Here is a 26647-nt window from a genome sequence, read left to right as displayed (position 1 = left end):
GCCGTGACACATCACGACGCATTAATTGAATTGCTAAAAAAAAGAAAATATTCTGACAAATAATTATTTGCCGCGACTGCAGAGGCGGGGGCGAGGGCCAATCTGCGACAGGTGAACTGCACGAATCGAAAGGGAAGATGAACACAAACACATATAGACGGTTCAGCATATAAAAGCGTTAGGGTGAGCGGTGGTGCAGTGGTTAGCGCTTTGCTGCGCTACGAACCTGGGGACCTGGGTTCGATTCCCGCTCATGGCCAACACCAGTGACGTGAATAAGAACCGGTTCCTGGGCCTCCCCTAGGTCGACTCAGCCTCAAACGAGTACCTGGTGCGGTGTGTAGTAAACATCGCCACTGGGGAGACAAAGGCGTCCGGGCGCGGTGCTGGCCACCCACCCCCTTGTGGTGCCGTGCCGGCCTTCATAGGTGCTCGCCAACAGCACTTGCCCCTACGGTCCGTTACAGGCTATACGGGATGGGATCTTTGTCTTTATCTTTGCAGCTGGCGTTGACCGCGGGGCAGGTCGAGACGTAGGCAGGACAACGGTGCAAACATGGCACAGAGAATCGTCCCGCGAACGCGTCTCGAGTAACGCCGCGAATTGTGTATCGTCTCTCCCCTCCACCACCCGACCCGCCCGTCTCAGCCGGCTGGGACTGGCTGACCTTGCTGGCGACATTCTACGTGGCTCTCACGGTGCCCTACAACGTCTGCTTCGTGGGGAAGGAGGACAAGCCCGTGCCGTCACGCATCACCATCGTCAGCGACATCGCCGTCGAATTCCTCTTCATCACGGGTCCGTTGATGCACTTCGACCCCCCCCTTCTCCCATCACCCCCATCGCCTCCCGAATACCGCGTTGTTGCTGCTGCTACTGCTGCTCGGTTACTTTACACCCCCCCCCCCCCTCTCTCCACTCATGGCTGTCGGACCATAGCGGTTCATGGCCCCGAATTCACGCGCAGGGAGATTTGCAGGTCCATACGGCGAGCAGCCGTTTCAATACGGGGCCACAAGAACAACAACAGCAACAAATCTATGTTGACTTATTTGTTTGTGTGTTTCACTCTTGTGGATGGGACTTTGGAGGATGAACGTTGAGATTGATAAGGGGCACGGGGTGACCAATAAGGTCTGAGTTGGTCTGTAATAAGGTAGGGCACTGATAAGGGGTTGACAGGTATGAACTATACACTACACTACTGTACACTATTATACACTACACTATACACTAATATACACTACACTCATCTACACTACCATACAATACACTGTTATACACTACACTACTATACCCTACATTACACACTACACGCCCATACCTGTCAACCCATACGATTTAACCCGTATTCTTGTCCAGGCAAATTGAGTTTTCAGGTCCAGCCGTTTCGATAGGGCAACAAAAATGTGGTCTAATTTGTGTTTTTCCCCTTGTGATGGGATGAACGTTGAGATTTATAATGGAATGGGGTGACCAGTAAGGTCTGACTTGGCATGTAACAAGGTAGGGCACTGCTAAGGGGTTGATAGGTATGTAATAGTGTAGTGTATAGTGTAGTGTATAGTGTAGTGTATAATAGAGTAAGTGTATAGTGACTTTGTAGGATGAACGTTGAGATGTATAAGTGACACGGGGTGAGATCTGAATTGGTCTGTAACAAGGTAGGACACTGATAAGGGGTTGACAGCTATGGCTGTGACCTTACCGCCTGAATGTCAAATTGTAGGTGGTGAGATGTTAACTACCTCGCCTGGTATGCAGCAGGCCGGGGTTCCGATCCCGACCCCTGATGCCCTCTGTATGTTTGAGTTTGCGTTGTATCACCATCTCCCCGTGGGTCGCGTGGATTTTTTTAATTTCTCCAGGTCCTCCGGTTTTTCCCTCCACATTTTTGAATCAAGGTGCGTTTAGACTATTTAGATAATGTTGCCGCTATAAATGTCCAAATGAAAGGCCACTTTGTTGAGCTATCATTTGTGGCCAGGTCGCTTTTTGAACAATAAGTTATTAAGTTAATAGCTCAGTGAGCTTGGTCTGGTGGATGGTTTAGTGATGTATTTGTTTGTGTTTGGGTGATTTGTTGACCTTTCTTGGACTTTGCGCTGCTATCGTGTGTTGTACTGTTTGTTGTTGTAACGTGTTTACACGCCCCAACTGGACATCTGTGATAACGAGCTTCATAGTTGTTCGGATTCTTCCAGTATAAATACATGTTCTGTCTTCTTGGTTCTGTCGGTAAAGTCACGTAGAAGGGAAATAATAAAATAAAAAAATAAAACATAATTAAATACAATTCTCACGACGTTTCGGCCACAACAAAAGCAGCCGTCCTCAGGTGAAGAACAGGTCTGTCGGAAAGACAGCGTCTGAATGAACACCACCATGTTTGGAAGCGTATATTTAAGCTGGGTTGGAGGGGGAAGAGCGCCTTGACAAAGGAATTTGATTACGATTTTTTCCCTTTAACCCTTTCTAGAAACACTTAAGAGATATGTTTTTGCATTAACCACACGTACTCGTGGCAAAACATTCAAACAAACGTGCTCTGATAATAATAATATCATTTGCGTTGTCTTTGAAACTCGATTGGCCGACGCCAGAGACAGTCTTCTTCATGGCCTAGTCTCACCCACAAGTGTGAGACGACCAAAAAGTCAAACAGTAGAAAGGCAAAGCGAGTATCAAAGCATCAAAAGCTCAGGTTGAGCAGTCATACCTATCCGGCACAGAAAAAAGGTCCCAAAGATATACCTGCCGGTTTTATCGCCAGAAAGGATAAAAGCCTCTTCTTGCTTTTTAAATCCTTTATATTAAGTTCACTTGCTTGCTTGCTTGCGCGCTTACGACCGTGCAAATCTTTCAGTCGTTTTTTTTTAACCCACTTCCCGTGATCCAATCGAGCTGACATTTTGCACACAGACTCGTTGTGCGTGACAATTTATTTTGGTGAAAATTTTTTTGCAAATTTTCCACTTTTTAGGAAACACATTTTTTTCATATTTTATTTAATATACCAATGTGATAAAAATGAAACTCTTACTCAAGAAAAACAAATGAATAATAAAATAAAACCGATGCCACGCATATAAAGGATTTATAGTGAAAAACTTTGTTTTTACGGGTTAATTGTTTCGGCAATCTGGCCCTGGGTTGTCGACATCATTTCTGTCGGCACCAGCACAAAAGAAGGCTATTTACACATCGCGTGCGCCTCTTAGCCCACCCGGCCATAAGTGCATATGCAGCGAACCCGAATTTGGCATTCATATGGAAATGCTGTCATTTAACACAGACACGCAATGATAATTAAATATATAAAAGATACCAAATATTTTGGGCCAAAGCAAGATTCGTACACAGTTCAAATTCACATGTTTGGCACAATGGACTTGCAATCCAGGGAGAGGGGTGGGGGCGTTGCTAACAATAGTGCAACATCTTCTTGGTTCTTTCGGCAAAGTCACGTAGAAGGGAAATAATAAAATAATATTCTATTATTTATGTGTATTATTTTTATTATTTTATTATTTCCCTTCTACGTGACTTTACTGAAAGAACCAAGAAGATGAATCCCTGCAGTCACGAAAGCTTTAAATCGAATTTGTATTATATTTAATTATGTTTTATTTTTATTATTTTATTATTTAAATCGAAAAATAGTGCAAAAGTTTTACAAATGCCCCCCCCCCCCTCTCATGGCCACCACCTCCTCCTCCCTCCTCTGTCCACACGTGCAGAAATAAACGGGTTCACCACGCAGAAGGGCAGAGCAGCGATTGAGGTCAAAGAAGAAGATCCAGTTCATGTGTGCTGGGTAAAGTGTCGGCACGAACCATATCTATCCAAAGACGCCTGGTCAGTGTGTAAGAGTTGAGATAGGCCGCAAAAATAACCTCGAGAAAAGCGGGTCTGAACCTTTACTGCAGCCTGCACCATACTATTACTCTTAGTTGTTTCGGTAAAGTCACGTAGGTAAAATTTGTTAATAAAAATAAAATAATAAAAATCACGACGTTTCGGAGGCAACACAAGTCTCTGTCATCAGGTGGGACCGTCACAGCCAGATTTGCTGCATCAAGTGAGGCAGGGATTCAAGATGCAAGTTCTTAAATACAAGCTGAGGGGGGGGGGAGCTTATCAGAATGTGGTAGCCAATGTATGGAACGTATTGGAAGGGGGAAGGTCGGGGCTCAAGTTCAAGTTCATGTATTAGGTGTAGCCCTGTGAGCCATTCGGCTCTTGAATCGGGTGCAACCGCAACAAACAAAAAACAAAAACACGAACAAAAAACATCTTAAAGTGAATATGTGACTAAGTGCAAACAGAAAATCCAAGAAAAGACAGCAGAATATTGCAGAAAAAAAAACACCGTACACCAACGCTGTGTGCAAAAATCCCAGTGGGATGCAAGTCAAAAGCCACTCCACAACAGCAGGCGTATCAATCGGAGTATTATCATTTTTCAATGCACCTTCAAGATCAGCACACTAAAAGCCTGCACCACTTTGGTCCTCAGAAAGAGCATCTCGCATCGAGAGCTTCTAGCGCACGGGTTCTCAGCCAGGGGTACGCATACCCCTTGCGGGGGTTACATGGGCAATGTCCCACGGGGAAACGGGAGGTGATTTATCGATGTGAGAAATGAAATCATGCACGAGAGTCATTGGTGAACAATCGCGTACGAATCTGCCAATGTAAAATAAAACGGCGATAAAATGTAAAAACATACGGTAACCGAGAAAAGCATAAAAAAAACATTTATAAACTCACAGATTGTAAACAATGTGGTTTCCAAGGGTAACCAGAAAACGCGAACAAATACCATCACACGTGCAGAGTGTTCGTTTAAAAAAAAATCTATTATCTTGCGGTTACTTAGCTAAGTTAGGATATACCTCGCAAAATGGACAATCGGTTAAATTATTGATATTCCTTGTTCATACATTTATTTCTCAGGACCACGTTGGGCCAGCTTGTGTTGCAATCGAAACGTCGTATGCTATTATTTAATTTATTATTTTATCTTTATACGGTGACTTTACCGAAAAAACCAAAGAATAATTCCTGCAGTCACGAAAGCTCCAAAATTAAGATTCAGCCAAGAGGGTTACTCGGTTGAAACTAAAATCAGCAACGGTGGGGTACAGGAGTAGCCAAACATAGTTCAGAACCAATGCCCTAGGGGGGCTATTTAACGATCCTTTAAGCGTCGGCACTTCTTCCTGCAGTGGCGTACAAAGTGGAGGAATCCGATAAGCTATAAAGATCTTTTTCACAGATTCCCAGCAAGCAAGCATGCAACTGCAGGGCTGCGCCTTTAACCTGCTAATCCGTCGTGACGACACGTTGCCATGCGTGTGTCCCCGTGCAGACATCATCCTGAATTTCCGCACCACGTTTGTCAGCAAGTCCGGCCAAGTGGTGTACGACTCACGGCTCATCTGCATGCACTACTCCACCACGTGGTTCTTCATCGATCTCATCGCAGCCCTGCCCTTCGACCTTCTCTTCGCGCTCAACATCACCGTGGTAAGGCCTCCCCGAGGCTTGCAACGAGCCTTCGAGCGAACCTGCGCCGAGGGAGGGGAGGGATGTGGGGGTGTGAAGAAGGAACGTGCCCGCCAACTAAAGCCATTATTTAACGAGAGAGAGAGAGAGAGCACTCGCCCACGAGGGTGTTCTTGTTCGATTTGAAGCTTTCGTGACTGCAGAGATTCATCTTCTTGGTTCTTTCGGTAAAGTCACGTAGATGGAAAATAATAAAATAATAAAAATAAAATATAAAATAATTATCACGACGTTTCGGGCCACAACGCAAGCAGCCGTCCTCAGGTGGAGAACAGGTCCTCGACAGGTCCTCGACAGACCTGTTCTCCACCTGAGGATGGCTGCTTGCGTTGTAGCCGAAACGTCGTGAGAATGATTTTATTATGTTTTATTTTTATTATTTTATTATTTTCCTTCTGCGTGACTTTACCGAAAGATCCAAGAATATGAATCCCTGCAGTCACGAAAGCTTTAAATCGAAAAGTTGTAATACTTTTTATTGAAAGCTTTCGTGACTGCAGGGATTCATATTATTGGTTCTTTCGGTAAAGTCACGTAGAAGGGAAATAATAACATAATACATGTAAAAAAAATTGTAAAAAAAAAGTTTTCCTCTCTCGCGGTCAGTCCCGAAGAGGGGGCCTGCCGCTCCTGATTTGTTCGGCATTTTCTCGCCACGCATCGCCTCTCAACGCGCTGTTTAAATGATGACGGCGGTGAAAATTTGTCCACGTTAAATAATGCGGGCGGGTACAAATCGGGTAATAGCGCCGTTAAACAACGTACAGCGTGCGTTTACGTGTATCCATGTATGCATTATGAATTAGGTGCGTACGCATTTTTTTCAGACGCTGATTTCACTCGGGCAGATACGCCCTGTGCGCAAACCTGCACACGCAACACAATTCTCACGGGACACTTTCTCGGGGTCGCATTCTCTCACGACCCCGCGCTGTGTTTGCGCTCTTTTCGCCCTGCGGAATCAATGTTGACGGTGGCACCAAGAAGCTCTCTGCGCGGCAGAGGCAACTGCATTTGAAGTGATACTGAAAATTCATACTGCTAGTAACCTCCTGGTTACACCAACCCACAGGAGATTATTGTGTCCGTCGGGGAGGGAGGGGCTGGGTGGGGAGGGGCTGGGTGGGGAGGGTGGAGAGGGGCTGGGTGGGGAGGGTGGGGTAAGGCTGGGTGGGGAGGGGAGGGTGGGGAGGGGCTGGGTGGGGAGGGTGGAGAGGGGCTGGGTGGGGGGTGGGAGGGGTGGGGCTGGGTGGGGAGGGGAGGTGCTGGTCACCCCGTGGTGCCCTTATAAAACTCAACGTTTAACCTACTCACACCGGCTTGTGCCCGCCCTCACAGTCGGGCATATTTTTGCGGAATACACCACGCCGCCGTTGACCCTGGCCATTGACCGAGCAACCCAACGTTACTACCAGCTCCCTCCGCAGGAATGTGATTTTTTTTTTACCGAAAAGTTGAAATTTGCTCTCTTGCGAATTTTTTTTTTAATTTCCCCTCCAACATACGAGAACAGTGGACGAAATGAAAAGTTTGCCAAAAACAGGAGGCATCTGTTGTGTTGTCCGCAGCGTTTCGGAACGCCTAGCCCATAAATGTTATTTGCGCGCACCCACAATTCATAATTACGAGACTACATTGAAGAGATGATTGTCACATGGCGTGTGCATCACTCAAATTAAGTGGGCACAAGAGAGGGCGATCTCGGGCACAGCATAGCGTTTCACCTGTTTGCTTGTGTGCGCATGACGTTTCGTGTGTGAAACGTATTTGGTTTGCGATCACCTCCTTGCTGAGCAATTATCTCAAACACCGCTTTGCACTGCTGCGTCTCGATTGCAACTCTGTACTGTGGACCATGCAGCCCGTGCAGCAGCAGCAGCAGCAGCAGGACCCCATGCAGCAGCAGCAGCAGTACATGCAGCAGTAGCAGTACATGCAGCAGCAGCACCACCAGTCCATTCAGCAGCACCAATGCATGCAGCAGCACCAGTACATGCAGCAGCAGCAGCAGCAGTCTATGCAGCAGCACCAGTCCATTCAGCAGCAGCAGCAGTCTATGCAGCAGCAGCCCATGCAACAGCACCAGTACATTCAACAGCAGCAGTACATGCAGCAGCAGCAGTACATTCAACAGCAGCACCAGTCCATTCAGCAGCAGCAGCAGTCTATGCAGCAGCAGCAGTACATGCAGCAGCACCAGTTCATTCAGCAGCAGCAGCCTATGCAGCAGCAGCACCAGTCCATTCATCAGCACCACCAGTCCATTCATCAGCACCACCAGTCCATTCAGCACCACCAGTCCATTCAGCAGCACCACCAGTCCATTCAGCACCACCAGTCCATTCAGCAGCACCACCAGTCCATTCAGCAGCAGCAGTACATTCAGCAGCAGCAGCAGCACCAGTCCATTCAACAGCAGCAGCCTATGCAGCAACAGCAGCAGCACATGCAGCCTATGCAGCAGCAGCCTATGCAGCAACAGCAGCAGCATATGCAGCAGCAGCAGCAGCAGTCTATGCAGCAACAGTTCCCCTCTCTCTCTGGGTGCGAGCACAGACGTCGCTGGTGCACCTGCTGAAGACGGTGCGTCTGCTGCGACTGCTGCGTCTCCGCCAGAAGCTGGAGCGCTACTCGCAGTACAGCGCCGTCGTGCTGGCGATGCTCATGTGCACGTTCGCACTGCTCGCCCACTGGATGGCCTGCGTGTGGTTCGTCATCGGACGCAAGGAGATGGCAGCAAACGACCCGGAGACTTGGAACATCGGTGAGCCTCCTCCCCCCCCCCCCCCCCCGACCTCATGGAACCTCCGCCTGCCGCCTGCCTCTGTCACCACCACCGCTCTCTCCCCCCCGGGAGCCCACGAGCAGGGCACCTTCGATCAGCGTACGGTGCGAAAGAAGCTCAACGTACCATTGGTTAGATTTTTGTCGCGATTTCTTTTATACCTGACGATGATTGCTTGTGTTGCAATCGAAACGTCGTAGTATGCTATTATTTAATTTATTGTTTTATCTTTATACGTGACTTTACCGAAAGAACCAAGAATAATTCCTGCAGTCACGAAAGCTCAAAAATTAAGATTATACCATTGGAACCTCATTTGCCAGTACAAATATGACAATTGTTTTTTTACCCTTCTATCTGGCAACAAAACTGACACCTTTTTTTACAAGGAGTCATGTTTACATAAACCACAATACCTGCAGTCATAATGCAAACAAAAAACATAACTCTGTTGCCAGATAGAAGGGTAAAAAAAACTATTATCAAGCTCAACATACATACGAGTATGGGATCTCTGTGGGTCTCTGTGAGTCTCTGTCGGTCTTTGTGGTTCTGTACGGGTCTCTGGATCTATGTGGGTCTCTGTGAGTCTCTGTCGGTCTTTGTGGTTCTGTACGAGTCTCTGGATCTCTGTGGGTCTCTGTGAGTCTCTGTCGGTATTTGTGGTTTTGTACGAGTCTCTGGATCTCTGTGGGTCTCTGTGAGTCTCTGTCGGTCTTTGTGGTTCTGTACGAGTCTGTGGATCTCTGTGGGTCTCTGTGAGTCTCTATCTGTCCAAGATGAGGAAGCCACTGCAGATATGCACTATAGATGGAAAACTCGTTTCTTTAGAACTGCTTTTGCGTGTTTGGTTTGTTGTTCTACCCCCGCACCTCTAATTAACACGGTTGGCTACGTACGGTGCGAAAGAAGTTCAACATACATACATACTCAGTCCCGGCTATCAGTTGGAAAACACATTCCTGCGGAGGGAGCTGGTAGGAACGTTGGGTTGCTCGGTCAATGGCCAGGGTCAACGGCGGCGTGGTGTATTCCGCAAAAATATGGCCGACTGTGAGGGCGGGCACAAGCCGGCGTGAGTAGGTTAAACGTTGAGTTTTATAAGGGCACCACGGGGTGACCAGCCCCTCCCCACCCAGCCCCACCCCTCCCATCCTCCACCCAGCCCCACCCTCCCCACCCAGCCCCTCCCCACCCTCGCCTCCCCACCCAGCCTCTCCCCACCCTCCCCACCCAGCCCCACCCCTCCCATTTTTGGATGCACGACGGACGGACGGACACAATAATCCCCTGTGGGCTGGTGGAACCAGGTGGTTCCTACCAGTATTAGGATGCCAGTATAGGGGGCCGGTGTTGCGATGTGGTTGGTGGGTGTTTCTTTTATTTCCTCTTTGCAGGTCATTTGTGAAGTGAGGACAATTTGGACCTTGACGCTGGAAGGATTTACGGGGGCCACCCCTGACCCCCTGCCCCCACCCCCTGCCCCCCACTGCCCAATTTTCCCCTATCTTCATAGCCCGGCGCGGAGGTCACAGAGATCACAGTGGTCACGGAAATTGTGAATTTTCGACTGCGTGTATTTATGTGTGTGTGTGTGGGGAACGGTAGTGTAGCAGTTAGCGCGCTGCACTACGAACCTGGCGACCCGGGTTCGATTCCCGCTCACGGCAAACACCAATGACGATTATCTGAACCGGTCCTGGGCCTCCCCTAGGTCGACTCAGCCTCAAATGAGTACCTGGTGCGGTGTGTAAACATCGCCACTAGGGAGACAAAGGCGGTCGGACGTGGTGCTGGCCACCCACCCCCTCGTGTACCGTTCCGGCCTTCATAGGTGCTCGTTAAACAGCACTTGCCCCTATAGTCTGTTAAGGCTATACGGGGGATCTTTGTTTCATCTTTGTGTATGTGCGTATGCGTGTTAGAGCGGAGCGGTAGCGTATCGGTTGGCGCGCTGCGCTACGAACGCCGGCGAGCAAAGTTTAATTTCCGCTCACGGCCACCAACACTGGTGACGATGATCTGAATCGGTCCTGGGCCCCCCCCTAGGTCGACTCAGCCTCAACTGAGTACCTGGCACAATGTGTAAACATCACCACTGGGGAGACAAAGGCAGCCGGGAGTGGTGTTTGCCACCCACCACTTCGTGTGCTGTGCCAGCCTTCACAGGTGCTTGCTAACAGCACTTTGTTTAAAGGCTGTACAGGCTTTTTTTTGTAATTGGGGTGAGGTGCCCAGGACCAGTTCAGACGCCGCTTGCCACTGATGTTAACCACCGCCCTGAATCAAACCAAGGCTACCAAGTCCCACGGCGCGCTAACCACCGTGCCACCACTCCGCCACCCTTTTACAATTCAGTCGATTGACGATCCAGCGCTACTCGCTAACAGCCCTTGCCCCCCCCCCCCCCAAAAAAAAAAATTCCATCAAGGCTATACGGGGGAGTTGGGGTGGTGGGATCTGCCCCAACAGTCTGGAACGATATCCCTCTGCACATTCGCAGCATCATCTCAATCGCCTCCTTCAAGAGACACTTACAAACTCACCTCTACAACCACGTGCTTTCGAGCGACTCTGAGCTTGGCTCCGCGCCTCTGAGTTGCGGCCACTACGTCTGCAAATCTGCGCGCGTTACAAATTTTACTTACATCATTATTATTATTTTTATTTTGTCGAACGCGTAAATCTCGTCCCGCAAGGCTGGCTGCACGAGCTGGGCAAGCGGCTGGACCGGCCGTACTACGCGAACAACACCCGCGGGGGACCCAACCTGCGCAGCGCCTACATCGCGTCTCTCTACTTCGCGCTGAGCAGCCTCACCAGCGTCGGCTTCGGCAACGTGTCGGCAAACACGGACGCCGAGAAGATCTTCTCCATATGCGCCATGCTCACCGGGGGTGAGTCGGTCGCCTGCTTTCCCCCGACAGATTTTCCCGATGGGATGGAATTTTTCGTTGCACGTGGACGACAGTTCTGCTCTCCGACGCGTTAGCGATGCTTTGTCCGACGTTCCGCGCCACGCGCCGCGAGCTTCTTCAGGGATAAAATTCGTATTGTGATATCGAGTTTCCAGTGGTATTCGTAATTGTGGGTCACTTTTTTTATCTTACCTAGAAGAGTTTTATTTTTTTGGGAGTTAGATAGCGTAAATACCAATGTGTCGTTAAACCTGTTAAACCCGCCACCACCACCCAACACGGCCAATTAGTCGGGATTTGTCACGTGAACAAAACGTGCTAATTAGTTACTAGTTCAGCACACCGGTGTGTTGGAAAGTAGACCCACTGCAACACACAATATTTATAATTCATGTTCGGTGACGTTTCGCCGGTAATTATAACAACCAGCATCATCAGGTGACAGCCAGGGAGTTGTTTGAATTGTCTAACTTCACTTCTCGTACAAAGGAATATTCCTGGAAACTTGTTTCACTTTCACTCACCCTAATGGCAGCAATCAACGGTTTAGTAATTATTTAAATGTTGCGATGCTGAGATGCATATTAGGCGCGTGCTGTCCATTACGCAAGACATAATTAAATAGTTACAAAAAAAGTCCAAATTGATTACATCCTATAATAACTGCCTTTGTTCCAAATTACCCCCAAAAAAACTATTGGCAAAACACAACGCAGTAGGTAATAGCTGTTTTAATTTACACTTTAATCATTGAGTGTGCTATTTACTCAAAACGCTTGTGTCAAAATGAAAGCGAGCAATGGTAATCGCGATATTTTCCAAAACAAAATTATTCTTCCCTACTGCTGCGTTGCCCGTGATGCAGACGCACAGTTGACAACAACAACGACAACTTATCTTCTTGGTTATTTCGGTAAAGTCACGTAGAATGGAAATAATAAAATAATAAACATTTAACATAATAAAATAATTCTCACGACGTTTCCGCCACAACGCAAACAGCCGTCCTCAGGTGAAGACCAGGTCTGTCGGGGAGACAGCGTCTGAATGAAATAGTTAATTATTTTAATATGTTTTATTTTCAATACTTTATTACTTCCCTTCTACGTGACTTTACCGAAAGAACCAAGAAGATGAATCCCTGCAGTCACGAAAGCTTTAAATCGAAATTTAACGACAACTCACACTGTGGCCTTAATAAAAATATATATTAAATCTACGACGTTTCAGGCAATGGCCCTTTCTCCATAGCACATGCCACATCGCCGATTTTCTAAAAAAAAAAAATATTTTAAGTCAGTGTTGTGTTGATAAAGCGAGTTGAGTGTTTGATTTTCCGTACCGAACGCTACCATCACCGTGGATCCTGCATCTCGGCAACAACTGGCTCGTCGCTCATCACGTGATGACAGCGTTGACTACGTCGACGGAGTGGCTGAGCAGTGGTGATGACCGGCGTTGTCTCGCGTTGTCCGTCCCGCAGCCCTCATGCACGCCGTGGTGTTCGGCAACGTGACGGCAATCATCCAGAGGATGTACTCTCGTTGGTCTCTCTACCACACCAAGACCAAGGACCTCAAGGACTTCATCCGCATCCACCGACTGCCTAAGCAGCTTAAGCAGCGCATGCTCGAGTACTTCCAGACCACGTGGGCCCTCAACAACGGCATCGACACGCACGAGGTGCAGTGTTTTGTTTTCTTTCATTTTTAGTGATTCGTGACGACGTCTCTTAGCAGAGGTGGGACAAAGTCATTGTTATGCAAGTCCAAGTCGAGTCTGAAGTCATCAAATTCATGACTCGAGTCTGACTCGAGTCCAAGTCACATGACTCGAGTCCACATAGCAGAGGTGAGACAAAGTCATTGTTATGCAAGTCCAAGTCGAGTCTGAAGTCATCAAATTCATGACTCGAGTCTGACTCGAGTCCAAGTCACATGACTCGAGTCCACACCTCTGTCTCTTAGTACCACCTTCACCTTTCTGGCTCCACCCACACCTCAAACACCCCCCCCCCCCCCCCCCATTCTGCACCCGTTCCCCTTGGCTCCTGCCCCCTCCTCTTACCCTATATATTGATGCCCCATCACAAATAACTCCCACTACGGTTATTTTGCTGTGCCTTTTTTACACCTGATGAAGGAAGCTTGTGTTACCTCCGAAACGTCGTGAGTTAAATAATTTATTTTCATTGATTATTATTATTATTTTTACCTACGTGACTTTACCGAAAAAAACCTAAGAGTATGATAGGGGGGTGCTTCGAAAAACTGTGAACACTTTTGAGAATTTGCAACGACGCCGCGCGAAATTTGCTGACTTCGGGGCTCTGGACACCACCTGGAGAAGATTCCAGGCGTAGCGTTGACGACGATGGCAAACAAGTGGGAGACTATATTCTTGGTTCTTTAGGTAAAGTCACGTAGGTAGAAATAAAATCAATCACGACGTTTTGATCGCAACACAAGCGACCGTTACCAGGCGGAACCAATGCAGCAGGACAACTGCTGATTTAAATAATCGAAACGTCGTGATTTGTTTTATTTTATTTTCTACCCACGTGGCTTTACCGAAAGAACCAAAGAGTATGGATTCCTGCAGTCACGAAAGCTTCAAATCAAGATTGAAGTGGGAGACTTTTTTTTTACTATTAACGTGCGTTTGTTACGTGACAGTGTATTATTATCCATTAATATCAAAAACAATTCCAATAAAAACGATAGGCTCATGTGAGTGAGAAAGTGTGTGAGAGAGTGAGAGAGTGAGTGTGAGAGAGTGAGACAGAGTGTGAGAGTGAGAGAGTGTGTGAGAGAGTGAGTGTGAGAGAGTGTGAGTGAGTGTGAGAGTGAGTGTGAGAGAGTGAGAGAGTGTGTGAGAGAGTGAGTGTGAGAGAGTGTGTGAGACAGAGTGTGAGAGTGAGAGAGTGTGTGAGAGAGTGAGTGTGAGAGAGTGTGAGTGAGTGTGAGAGTGAGTGTGAGAGAGTGAGAGAGTGTGTGAGAGAGTGTGTGAGAGAGAGTGAGAGAGTGAGAGAGTGTGTGAGAGAGTGTGTGAGAGAGTGTGTGAGTGAGTGTGTGAGAGAGTGAGAGAGTGTGTGAGAGAGTGTGTGAGAGAGTGTGTGAGAGAGTGAGAGAGTGTGTGAGAGAGTGTGTGAGAGAGTGTGTGAGTGAGTGTGAGAGTGAGAGAGTGTGTGAGAGAGTGAGAGAGTGTGTGAGAGAGTGAGAGAGTGAGAGAGAGAGTGTGTGAGAGTGAGAGAGTGTGTGAGAGAGTGAGAGAGTGTGAGAGTGAGTGAGAGAGAGTGTGAGTGAGTGTGAGAGTGAGTGTGAGAGAGTGAGAAAGTGTGTGAGAGAGTGAGAGAGTGAGTGTGAGAGAGTGAGAAAGAGTGTGAGAGTGAGAGAGTGAGTGTGAGAGAGTGTGTGAGAGAGTGTGAGTGAGTGTGAGAGTGAGTGTGAGAGAGTGAGAGTGAGTGTGTGAGAGTGTGTGAGAGAGTGAGAGAGTGAGAGAGAGAGTGAGTGTGAGAGAGTGAGTGAGAGTGTGAGAGTGAGAGAGTGAGTGTGTGAGAGTGTGTGAGAGAGTGTGAGTGAGTGTGAGAGTGAGTGTGAGAGAGTGAGAGTGAGTGTGTGAGAGTGTGTGAGAGAGTGAGAGAGTGTGTGAGAGAGTGAGAGAGTGAGAGAGAGAGTGAGTGTGAGAGAGTGAGTGAGAGTGTGAGAGAGTGTGAGTGAGTGTGAGAGTGAGTGTGAGAGTGAGTGTGAGAGAGTGAGAGAGTGTGTGAGAGAGTGAGAGAGTGAGAGAGTGAGTGAGAGAGAGTGTGAGTGAGTGTGAGAGTGAGTGTGAGAGAGTGAGAGAGAGTGAGTGAGAGTGTGAGAGAGTGGGAGAGTGTGTGAGAGTGAGAGAGTGGGAGAGTGTGAGAGAGTGAGAGAGTGTGAGAGTGAGTGAGAGAGAGTGTGAGTGAGTGTGAGAGTGAGTGAGAGAGAGAGTGAGTGAGAGTGTGAGAGAGTGTGAGAGAGTGGGAGAGTGTGTGAGAGTGAGAGAGTGAGAGAGTGTGTGAGAGAGTGTGTGAGAGAGTGTGAGTGAGTGTGAGAGTGAGTGTGAGAGTTAGTGTGAGACAGTGAGAGAGAGTGTGAGAGAGTGTGTGAGAGTGTGTGAGAGAATGTGAGAGAGTGAGAGAGTGTGTGAAGCGCCCCGTATTTCAGTCGGAATATTTATTGATCCTGGAGAAATCCGACGACGAGCTGTGGGCAGGCACGTGCAGCCCGCTTGCGCGTTGTCCGAAGGAACGGGCGCTGCCGTGCTGCGTTTGTGCCGCACAGGGACAGCTGCTGCTGGGGGTGCCCCCTTTCAAATGCGCTGAGATGAGATTCGTACGCAGGGCGCTTATCGCGTGCAAAGGCGCCGTGAGACGCCCTGGCGTGAAGGGAGTTCTGTCAAAAAAACGTATTGTTAGATTAAAAATATGACTTAATGTTATATAATTTTAGTAAATAGAATATTATCGTAATATAATATAATCGACAACTTAACAAACCGATGCGGATGCATTTTCTTGGTACCCTATGCGTGTGCGAGCCCAATTATGATAATGATTAGTATTACATCTTCTGGGTTCTTTCGGTAAAGTCACGTAGAAGGAAAATAATAAAATAATAAAACATAATAAAATACAATTCTCACGACGTTTCGGCCACAACGCAAGCAGCCGTCCTTAGGTGAAGAACAGGTCTGTCGTGACTTTACCGAAAGAACCAAGAAGATGAATCCCTGCAGTCACGAAAGCTTTAAATCGAAAATTAGTATTACAGTTAGTATTAGTCATAATCAACGTTTTTGGGTTTAGATCGCGTTATTTATAAATGTGTCGTAACCCTCCACCACCCGACACGGCCAATCAGTAAAAAAGTGTCACGTTGACAAAAGACAAATAGTTCACTGCTTTTTTACTGATTGGCCGTGTCGGGTGGTGGAGGGTTACGACACATTTATAAATAACGCGATCTAAACCCAAAAACGTTGATTATGAATAACATTGGTCGCGAAAGCCTACGTGTTAAACTGAGTTAGTATTAGATTGATTATTTCGGCCACCGACTCAAAACATGACAACTGAAAAATGTGGCCAAATCCCCTTCAAGCAAACCGCTCCCCGCGCCGCGATTACAAACCGCCCGTCGCGCCGCCAGCCCCATGCCGCCCGCCCTTGACGCAGCGCCCGACCGCCGCAACTTGCGGCCGTGGGTGTCCCGTTCGCGCAGCTGCTGCGTTACTTCCCGGAGGAACTGCAGGCCGACGTGGCGCTGCACCTCAACAAGGAGATGCTGCGGCTGCCACTCTTCCAGTCGGCGTCACGCGGCTGCCTGCGCTCACTCTCGCTGCGCGTCAAGCCATCGTTCTGCGTGCCCGGGGAGGTGAGCAAGAGGGCCAAGACCCCCACCCCCCTTCCTTCCTCCCTCCCCCCCTGGCGGTGGTGGCTATGAGATGTTAACTGCCTCGCCTGGTCTACAGGAGGTCGTGCGTTCGATCCCGAGCCTGACGCCTGCTGCTGTATATTTGGAGTCTGCGTCTCTCTCTCATCATCATCATCACGGTGGCTAGGAGATGTTAACTGCCTCGCCTGGTCTACAGGAGGTCGTGGGTTCGATCCCGAGCCTGACGCCTGCTGCTGTATATTTGGAGTTTGCGTGTCTCTTTCTCTCTCATCATCAACACGGTGGCTAGGATATGTTAACTACCTCGCCTGGTATGCAGGAGGCCGTGGGTTCGATCCCGACCCTGACGCCTGCTGTATATTTGGAGTTTGCGTGTCTCTCTCATAATCATCACGGTGGCTAGGAGATGTTAACTGCCTCGCCTGGTATACAGGAGGTCGTGGGTTCGATCCTGACCCTGACGCCTGCTGCTGTATATTTGGAGTTTGCGTGTCTCTTTCTCTCTCATCATCATCACGGTGGCTAGGAGATGTTAACTGCCTCGCCTGGTATACAGGAGGTCGTGAGTTCGATAGCAGTGTTGGTGGCAGTGAGCGGAAATTTAAACTCTGCTCGCCGGGTTCGTAGTGCAGCGCGCCAACTACTATGCCACCACTTGCTCATAACATTTTCGTGTTCTCCCCGCGGTCGCGTAGATTTTTCTCCGGCACCTCCGGTTTGCATACGTAACGTACACCAACTCGCGCCATGATACACGTGCCGTGCAAAAGGGGCCGTCCGTAAGTGGCGTCACGCGATTTTGACTTTTTGTGACGCCGTGTGACAATTGGGGGGGAGGGGTCAAAAATCGTTCAAAATCGCGTGACGTCATTTATGGACGGTCCCAATACGCTGTGGGGCACACCTTTGTGCTTGTGCGTGTCAGGTGCTGCTCCGGCAAGGCGACGCTCTGCAGGCCCTCTACTTCGTGTGCTCTGGCTCCATGGAGGTGCTCAAGGACGGCACGGTACTCGCCATCCTCGGTAACGAGCGCGCCACTACCCCCCCCCCCCCAAACCTCCAGCACAGCGTTATAGGAGAGCAGACTGCAGGATAAATGGGGGGGGGGGCAGGGTGGGGTTTTTGTCTCTCTCTCTCTGTCGGCTGGGGAGCCGGACAAGCCCCTCTCTGTACCAGCGTGGACGGCACCCTCGTGGTGTTCACCTTCTGAAGCGCTCGCTCGTCACCGTGGCATGCGCGATGACCACCACCATCACCACAACCACCACCACTACCACCACCACAACCACCACAACTACAACCACCACCACAACCACCACAACCACCACCACCACGTGGCTTTTCTTTAGTGTTGTGCGCGGTGCTGTTAGCGCCACAGCGCGTGGATTTCGAGCATTTGTTTTCATTTGTGTTGCTGGTGACTTTGTGTATTTCGTATCGGAATCGCCTCCAGTGCTGTTGCTGCTGGCGGCAATAAAAGTTGTTTAAGAGTCAAAGTCTCTCTCTCTCACACACTTCTCTCACTCACTCTCTCACGACTCACTCTTTCACACTCTCACGAATCACCCTCTCACTCTCTCTCACTCTCTCACACACTCTCTCACTCTCTCACACTCACTCTCACACTCTCCCACACTCTCTCACTCTCTCACTCTCAAACTCTCTCACGACTCACACTCACTCTCTCACTCTCTCACTCTCTCACACACTCTCTCTCACTCTCTCACACACTCTCTCTCACTCTCTCACTCTCTCACTCTCTCACACTCTCTCACTCTCTCCACACTCTCTCTCTCTCTCACACACTCTCTCTCACTCTCTCACTCTCTCACACACTCTCTCTCACTCTCTCACACTCACACTCTCTCACTCTCTCAAACACTCTCACTCTCTCACACACTCTCACTCTCTCACACACTCTCTCACACACTCTCTCCCTCTCTCTCTCTCTCTGTCTCTCTCACTCTCTCTCAGGGAAGGGAGACCTCATCGGCTCGGACCTGACCGTCATTGAGGAGGTGGTGAAGACCAACGCCGACGTGAAGGCCCTCACGTACTGCGCCCTTCAGTGCATCGGCCTTCGGGGCCTCTACAACGTCCTGTCGCTCTATCCCGAGTATGCGTGCCACTTCCTCAGGGACCTGCAGAACGACCTCACCTATAACCTGCGGCTCGGGCACTTCCAGCCGGTGAGGTCGCGCCCGGCGTTTTCATTTTATTGTTCTTTGCTTTTTTTGTAGTCCTCTTAAATTATATTTAAAAAAAATATATATTTGTTAAATTAATTCTAGATTTGAAGTTTTCGTGACTGCAAGGGTCCATACTCTTTGGGTTTGTTCGGTGAAGTCACGTAGGTGAAAACAATGAAATAAAAATAAAACAACTAAATTAAATCACGAAGTTTCGGAAGCAACACAAGCATCCGTCATCAGGTGTGACCGCTCCAGCAAAATTACTGCAGTGATTTAATTTAGTTGTTTTGTTTTTATTTTATTCGGTTTTCACCTACGTGACTTTACCGAAAAAACCAAAGAGTATTTGTTCAATTATCTCGTTACTTTCTGCTTGCACACCAACCAACCACCACCACCACGAAACGCAGCGTCGCCAAATACCTTTGGCTTCATACGGAACCTGGAGCTCGCTCGCTCGCTCGCTCTCAAGTCTGCAGCTTCCTTCAAGATGTTTCGTGTTCTTTGCAATTCTCCCGGTCACCTGTGGTCCTGCAGCTTCCTTCAAGAAGTTTAGTTGCCTTTGATTGTTTTTTCAGTCCCCCCCTCGCCTTTTCATTTTTGTTCTTCTCGTTCTCCCGTTCACCTGGGGTTCTGCAACGCCTTGAAGAAAAATCGAATTCAAAGCAACGCAAAGAGAACTTTAAAAAATTAACCCGTAGAAACAAAGTTTTTCACTATAAATCCTTTATATGCGTGGCATCGGGGCGGCTAGAGTCCTCTCGTCCTCTGGCTTGAGATGGCTGCCACCTATGGGTCAAATGATTGTCTGCCACCATTAAGCAATTGGTAATTAAATATTAAAAAGTTTCCCCCTAAACAGTGTAAAATTTTGATATTTTTTTTCTCACGAAAATGTATTGTCACGCGCAACGAGTCTGTGTGCAAAATGTCAGCTCGATTGAATCACGGGAAGTGGGTTAAAAAACGACCAAAAGATTTGCACGGTCGTAAGCAAGCAAGCAAGCACGCAAGCAAGCAAGCAAGTGAACTTAATATAAGTATAACCCGTAAAAACAAAGTTTTTCACTATAAATCTTTTATATGCGTGGCGGCTAGAGTCCTCTCGTCCCCTGGCTTGAGATGGCTGCCACCTATGGGTCAGATGATTGTTTGCCAGTATTAAGCAATTGGTAATTAAATATTTAATTTGTTTTCCCTAAACAGTGTAACATTTTGGAAAAAAAGATTTCACGAACATTAATTGTCTCGCACAACGAGTCTGTGTGCAAAATGTCAGCTCGATTGGATCACGGGAAGTGGGTTAAAAAACGATCGAAAGATTTGCACGGTCGTAAGCAAGCAAGCAAGCACGCAAGCAAGCAAGCGAACTTAATATAAAGGATTTAATAAAGGAATTAAAAAAAAAAACTTCTTGAAATGAGCTGAAGGCTTGCGAGCGAGCCAGCTCCAGGTTCCGTATTAAGCGAAAGGAATTTGGCGACGTTTCTTTGGTGGTGGCGGCGGTGGTGGTCCCGTGTAAACTGAATGCCAATTTCGAGGTCCTGCTGCTGCTGTTGCTGCTGCTAGCCACGATGAGAGGGCTTCAGCAGAGCGAGCTGAGAGTGCTTGGCTGCTATAAGTGTCCGCGTGATGAGCATATTTGTTCGAGTGGTCATTTGCAACGAACAAAAAAATTCGGACCGCGACAACCAGCGCCAACGGCCGACTCTTTTTTCTTTCAAACGACGTCCGCTGCCGAGCAGACGGTGCGCACGTCGTGGCCAACACAGAGGAGATGTTGACTACCTCGCCTGGTATACAGGAGGTCGTGGGTTCGATTCCGACCGTGATGCCTGCTGCTGTATATTTGAAGTTTGCGTGTTTCTCTCTCTCATCATCATCACGGTGGCTAGGAGATGCTAACTATCTCGCCTGGTATACAGGAGGTCGTGGGTACGATCCCGACCCTGACGCCTGCTGCTGTATATTTGAAGTTTGCGTGTTTCTCTCTCTCATCATCATCACGGTGGCTAGGGGATGTTAACTACCTCGCCTGGTATACAGGAGGTCGTCGGTTCGATCCCGACCCTAACGCCTGCTGCTGTATATTTGGAGTTTGCGTGTCTCTCTCTCTCATCATCATCACGGTGGCTAGGAGATGTTAAATACCTCGCCTGGTATACAGGAGGTCGTGGGTTCGATCCCGACCCTTACGCCTGCTGTATATTTGAAGTTTGCGTGTCTTCTCTCTCTCCGTGGTGGCGTGGATTTTTCTCCGGGTCCTCCCGGTTTTTCCTTCCACATTTTATTAATCGGCGTCGCACGTTTTTAGAGTGTTTTGCTGCTATACATTTCCACGTCATAATGATGATGCTGATGATAAGCCCACTTCGTTGAGCTATCGTTTGTGTTAGCCAGGTCGCTTCTTACAAAAATGTAAATTTATAACTCAGTGTGGCCCTTACTGTTAAAGTTAAAAATAAACACGTGTTTGGTTTAATAGTGAAGCAACACGGAGCTGCTGTCCTCTCCCCCTGGTGCTGCCCGGCTGGCGGGGTGGGGGGGCTGTGGGGAGGGGCGGGTGGGGGGTTGGGTTACACCCGATGGAGGGAGGGGGCTGTACATGTAATGAAAACATCGCTTCCCATCGCTAACAACCGTCCCCACCTCCTTGCCCTCCCCACCCTCCCCGCTTCCCCCCCACCACACCCACCTACTCGCTCCCTGCCCATCTTACCCCACCTCCCCGCACCCCCTACCTCCATGCTCTCCCCTACCGCCCTTCCTCCCACACCTAACCTCCCATCACCTCCCTGCTCTCCTCACCGCCCCCGACCTCCCCCCCCCACCTCCCTGCTCCCCCCACCTCCCTGCTCCCCACCACCGCCCCCCCGACATCCCCCCCCACCTCCCAGCTCTACCCCCCCACCGCCCCCCCCACCTCCCACCCGGTGTTGGTGATCCCGTGGGGCTCACCCTGGAACGCGCGCGATTCGCATAACGCGTTCGCGTGCGTGCCGGTGCACGAGCCGTGAATCTATTGGAGGGCGTGCGGAGATTGGTGGCTTTGTCATTTGATGAATTTGGCTCAGTCGATCGCCTTCATCTCTCTCTCTCTGTCTCCCCGCGCGTCTCACGCGTGGGCGCTCTGATATCGTTTGAGAAACGCGTCGCGCGGTTTAATGCGCTCGCTCCGTGTGTGTGTGTGTATCCCGTGCCGTGCCGTGCCGGCCTTGATGGTGCTACTCGCTAACGGCACTTGCCACAACAACAGTGGTTGTTAGCGCACCGCGCTACGAGCGAGCCAGTCCACCCCGGTTCGATTCCCGTTCACGGCCACCGCCAGTCACGATTTTATCTTTAACGGTTCCTGACTGAGCCTCCCCTAGGTCGACTCGGCCTCAAATGAGTACCTGGTAGCAGTGTGTAAACATCGCCACTGGGAGACAAAGGCGGCCGGGCATGCAAAAACAAATACCCCCCCGTATAACCATAACAGACATTTGGGGCAAGTGCTGTTAGCGATCACTTACGAAGGCCGGCACGGCACACGAGGGGGTGGGTGGCCAGCACCACGCTCGGCTGCCTTTGTCTCCCCATTGTCGATGTTTACACACCGCTCCAGGTACTCATTTTTAGGCTGAGTCAACCTAGGGGATGCCGAGAACCGGTTCAAATAATCGTCACCGGTGTTGCCCGTTTGCGGCTAATTTTACTCGGGTCATAGCGCAGTGCGCTAACCGCCACACACACGCATGCACACACACACAAGCACAGAAACACATACACACCCAAATATCAAAGAAAAAAGATTCCCCGTGTAGCCTGAACAGACTGTAGGGGCAAGTGCTGTTAGCGAGCACCTATGAAGGCCGGAACGGTACACGAGGGGGGTGGGTGGCCAGCACCACGCCCGACCGCCTTTGTCTCCCTAGTGGCGATGTTTACACACCTCACCAGGTACTCATTTGAGGCTGAGTCCCTAGGGGAGGCCCAGGACCGGTTCAGATAATCGTCACTGGTGTTGGCCGTGAGCGGGAATCGAACTCGTGTCGCCGGGTTCATAGCGCAGCGCGCTAACCGCTGCACTAGCGCTGCCCATAATATATGCACACATGCACAGGCATGCACACGCACTCACACGTGTGCATGCAACCACACATGCATGCAGGCTCACATACGCGCATAGACACACACTCATGCACACAGATGTGCACTTACAACAACACGTGCATGCACACACAGACGTTCACGTACGCACATGCATGCATGCAACACACACGCATGCACGCACACATTTGCAGTCACGCACGTACAAAGATTTAATCTTTTATTTTTACAATGTTTCATAAATCTCAAAACATAATTTCCCGTTCCAAGACCTGTCTTTCGTTCGTCTCCGCCAGCCCACACGCACATCGTGGAGATAATTGGCTTAGAATGCGGGTGTTAATTGCCTGATGTGAAACGCAAACCGTGTAATGACGAAACCTCCCCTGCCTCCCAACCCAAACCCAACCCACCCACCCACCCGGGCGAGATTTAAAATCCGGTGCCGCGGAGCTGAAATGTTATTTTTAGGGGGAATTTTAAGATGATTCAACAGAGAACGTTACGGACAAGAAATCTGCCGTCGGTTGACATCGGTTTGAGAGTGTGCGCAGTCACCCTCGTTTCACTCGTCCAGGTGAATAAGAAACGAAACGAACGATCACGTTAAATGTTTTCGTTTTTACTCATCGCTTGTCGCGTGAAATAATTTCTACTCGGAGAATTAGGAAAATCTTCTTGGTTCTTTCGGTAAAGTCACGTAGAAGGGAAATAATAAAATAATAAAAAATAAAACATAATTCAGACGTTGTCTTTCAGACAGACCTGTTTTCACCTGAGGACGGCTGCTTGCGTTGTGGCCGAAACGTCGTGAGAATTATTTTGTGATGTTTTATTATTATTAATTTCCCTTCTACGTGACTTTACCGAAAGAACCAAGAAGATGAATCCCTGCAGTCACGAAAGCTTTAAATCGAAAATTAGGAAAATGTTTGGCACGTTCACAATTTACGTCTGTGAACATTGTATAATTAGCGTCCGATCTTTTTTTTTACATTGTGAAATTAAAACTGGGAAATGAAATCTACAGACAACATCAAATGTTCAAATCTGATTTCAGATAATTTTCTTTTTAAATCCCCCTTTAATTAGTGCCTTCATTTCAGACGAAACAGTCCGGAAAATTATTCCATTGACTTTCCACATCCATCTTTTAGTGGTTCTATCGCATCCAATATTTGTTGTGTAAACCTGTGCATAGGATTAGCTCTTCCTTTCCATTATTAGAAGGCCACTGGAGCTTTGCGCATTTTTTCATCAACTGGATTGAAAACTAATTTCTTTTCAACTGCTTTTTGTGTTTAGTTTGTTGTCCTTCCACCGCACCTTCGATTAGCACAGTTGACTACGTACGGTGCGAAAGAAGTTCAACATACATACATAGACTCACACAGAGACCCATAGACTCACACGGAGACCCATAGACTCACACAGAGACCCATAGACTTACACAGAGACCCATAGACTTACACAGAGACCCATAGACTCACACAGAGACCCATAGACTCACACAGAGACCCATAGACTTACACAGAGACCCATAGACTTACACAGAGACCCATAGACTCACACAGAGACCCATAGACTCACACAGAGACCCATAGACTCACACAGAGACCCATAGACTCACACAGAGACCCATAGACTCACACAGAGACCCATAGACTCACACAGAGACCCATATACTTACACAGAGACCCATAGACTCACACAGAGACCCATAGACTCACACAGAGACCCATAGACTCACACAGAGACCCATAGACTCACACAGAGACCCATAGACTCACAGAGACCCACAGCCTCACACAGAGACCCATAGACTCACACAGAGACCCATAGACTCACACAAAGACCCGTAGACTCACACAGAGACCCATAGACTCACACAGAGACCCACAGCCTCACACAGAGACCCATAGACTCACACAGAGACCCATAGACTCACACAGAGAGCCATAGACTTACAAAGAGACCCATAGACTCACACAGAGACCCATAGACTCACACAGAGACCAATAGACTCACAGAGACCCACAGCCTCACACAGAGACCCATAGACTCACACAGAGACCCATAGACTCACACAGAGAGCCATAGACTTACACAGAGACCCATAGACTCACACAGAGACCCATAGACTCACACAGAGACCCATAGACTCACACACAGACCCATAGACTCACACAGAGAGCCATAGACTCACACAGAGAGCCATAGACTCACACACATACCCATAGACTCACACAGAGACCCATAGACTCACACAGACCCATAGACTCACACAGACCCATAGACTCACACAGAGACACATAGACTCACACAGAGACACATAGACTCACACAGAGACCCATAGACTCACACAGAGACCCATAGACTCACACAGAGACCCATAGACTCACACAGAGACCCATAGACTCACAGAGACCCACAGCCTCACACAGAGACCCATAGACTCACACAGAGACCCATAGACTCACACAGAGACCCGTAGACTCACACAGAGACCCATAGACTCACACAGAGACCCACAGCCTCACACAGAGACCTATAGACTCACACAGAGACCCATAGACTCACACAGAGAGCCATAGACTTACAAAGAGACCCATAGACTCACACAGAGACCCATAGACTCACACAGAGACCCATAGACTCACATAGACCCACAGCCTCACACAGAGACCCATAGACTCACACAGAGACCCATAGACTCACACAGAGAGCCATAGACTTACACAGAGACCCATAGACTCACACAGAGACCCATAGACTCACACAGATACCCATAGACTCACACACAGACCCATAGACTCACACAGAGAGCCATAGACTCACACAGAGAGCCATAGACTCACACACATACCCATAGACTCACACAGAGACCCATAGACTCACACAGACCCATAGACTCACACAGACCCATAGACTCACACAGAGACACATAGACTCACACAGAGACACATAGACTCACAGAGACCCACAGCCTCACACAGAGACCCATAGACTCACACAGAGACCCATAGACTCACACAGAGACCATAGACTCACACATAGACCCATAGTTCGTTGTCCTTCCCCCCGATCCTCGTATTTGCACGGGCGGCTACGTACAGTGTGAAAGAAGTTCAACATACATACACATACATAGTGAAGAACAACAAGAGAATCGGGTATTTTTCTTCCAAGCCAGCGTGGAGAAGGGAATAGCGTTCTGGTGAGATGTTAACCCACTCGCCTGGTATGCAAGAGGTCGTGGGTTTTATTCCAACCCTGACGCCTGTACATTTGAAATTTGCATGTCTCTCTCTTTCTCTCTCCCCGTGGTCACGTGGATTTTTCTCCGCGTCCTCCCGTTTTCCCCTCCACATTTTGAAACGCGCGCTTAGACTATTCGTCCGCGATAGATGTCCACGCGATAAGCCCACTTCGTTGAGCTAATCATTTGCGGTGGCCAGGTCGCTTCCGACAAAGAGCGACGTAGCCGCTGAGCGATGGGGCCTTACCTGGTAAAAGTAAAAAAAAATAAAAAATAGCTTTTAGTTTTAGCTTGGTGGCGAGTGTTGCTGACATTAATCGACACGAGCGGTGACCCACGGAGGAGGGCCTGCTGAGTTACCTGCGGTGGCCTTTGACGTGAGCGCGTCGGATTCCGTCCTCTCGCCGCA

General features: G+C 48.8%; 1 protein-coding gene across 1 annotated transcript in view; it reads left to right on the top strand.

Annotated features, from left to right (window-relative positions):
• Positions 1–26647, top strand: part of LOC133358246 (potassium voltage-gated channel subfamily H member 8-like) — a 94296-nt gene that overhangs the window by 46020 nt on the left and 21629 nt on the right. The window contains exons 6-13 of the mRNA XM_061576488.1: positions 650–799; positions 5376–5533; positions 8129–8336; positions 11057–11254; positions 12759–12958; positions 16522–16674; positions 17621–17717; positions 18670–18884. Of these exons, the coding sequence (XP_061432472.1) occupies positions 650–799; positions 5376–5533; positions 8129–8336; positions 11057–11254; positions 12759–12958; positions 16522–16674; positions 17621–17717; positions 18670–18884 (1379 nt within the window). The remainder of the gene's footprint in view (positions 1–649; positions 800–5375; positions 5534–8128; positions 8337–11056; positions 11255–12758; positions 12959–16521; positions 16675–17620; positions 17718–18669; positions 18885–26647) is intronic.

Source organism: Lethenteron reissneri, chromosome 61 (assembly GCF_015708825.2).
Source record: "Lethenteron reissneri isolate LAM-NWPU_2019-01 chromosome 61, ASM1570882v1, whole genome shotgun sequence".
Taxonomy (NCBI): domain Eukaryota; kingdom Metazoa; phylum Chordata; class Hyperoartia; order Petromyzontiformes; family Petromyzontidae; genus Lethenteron; species Lethenteron reissneri.
This window is presented reverse-complemented; position numbering and strand designations above follow the sequence as displayed.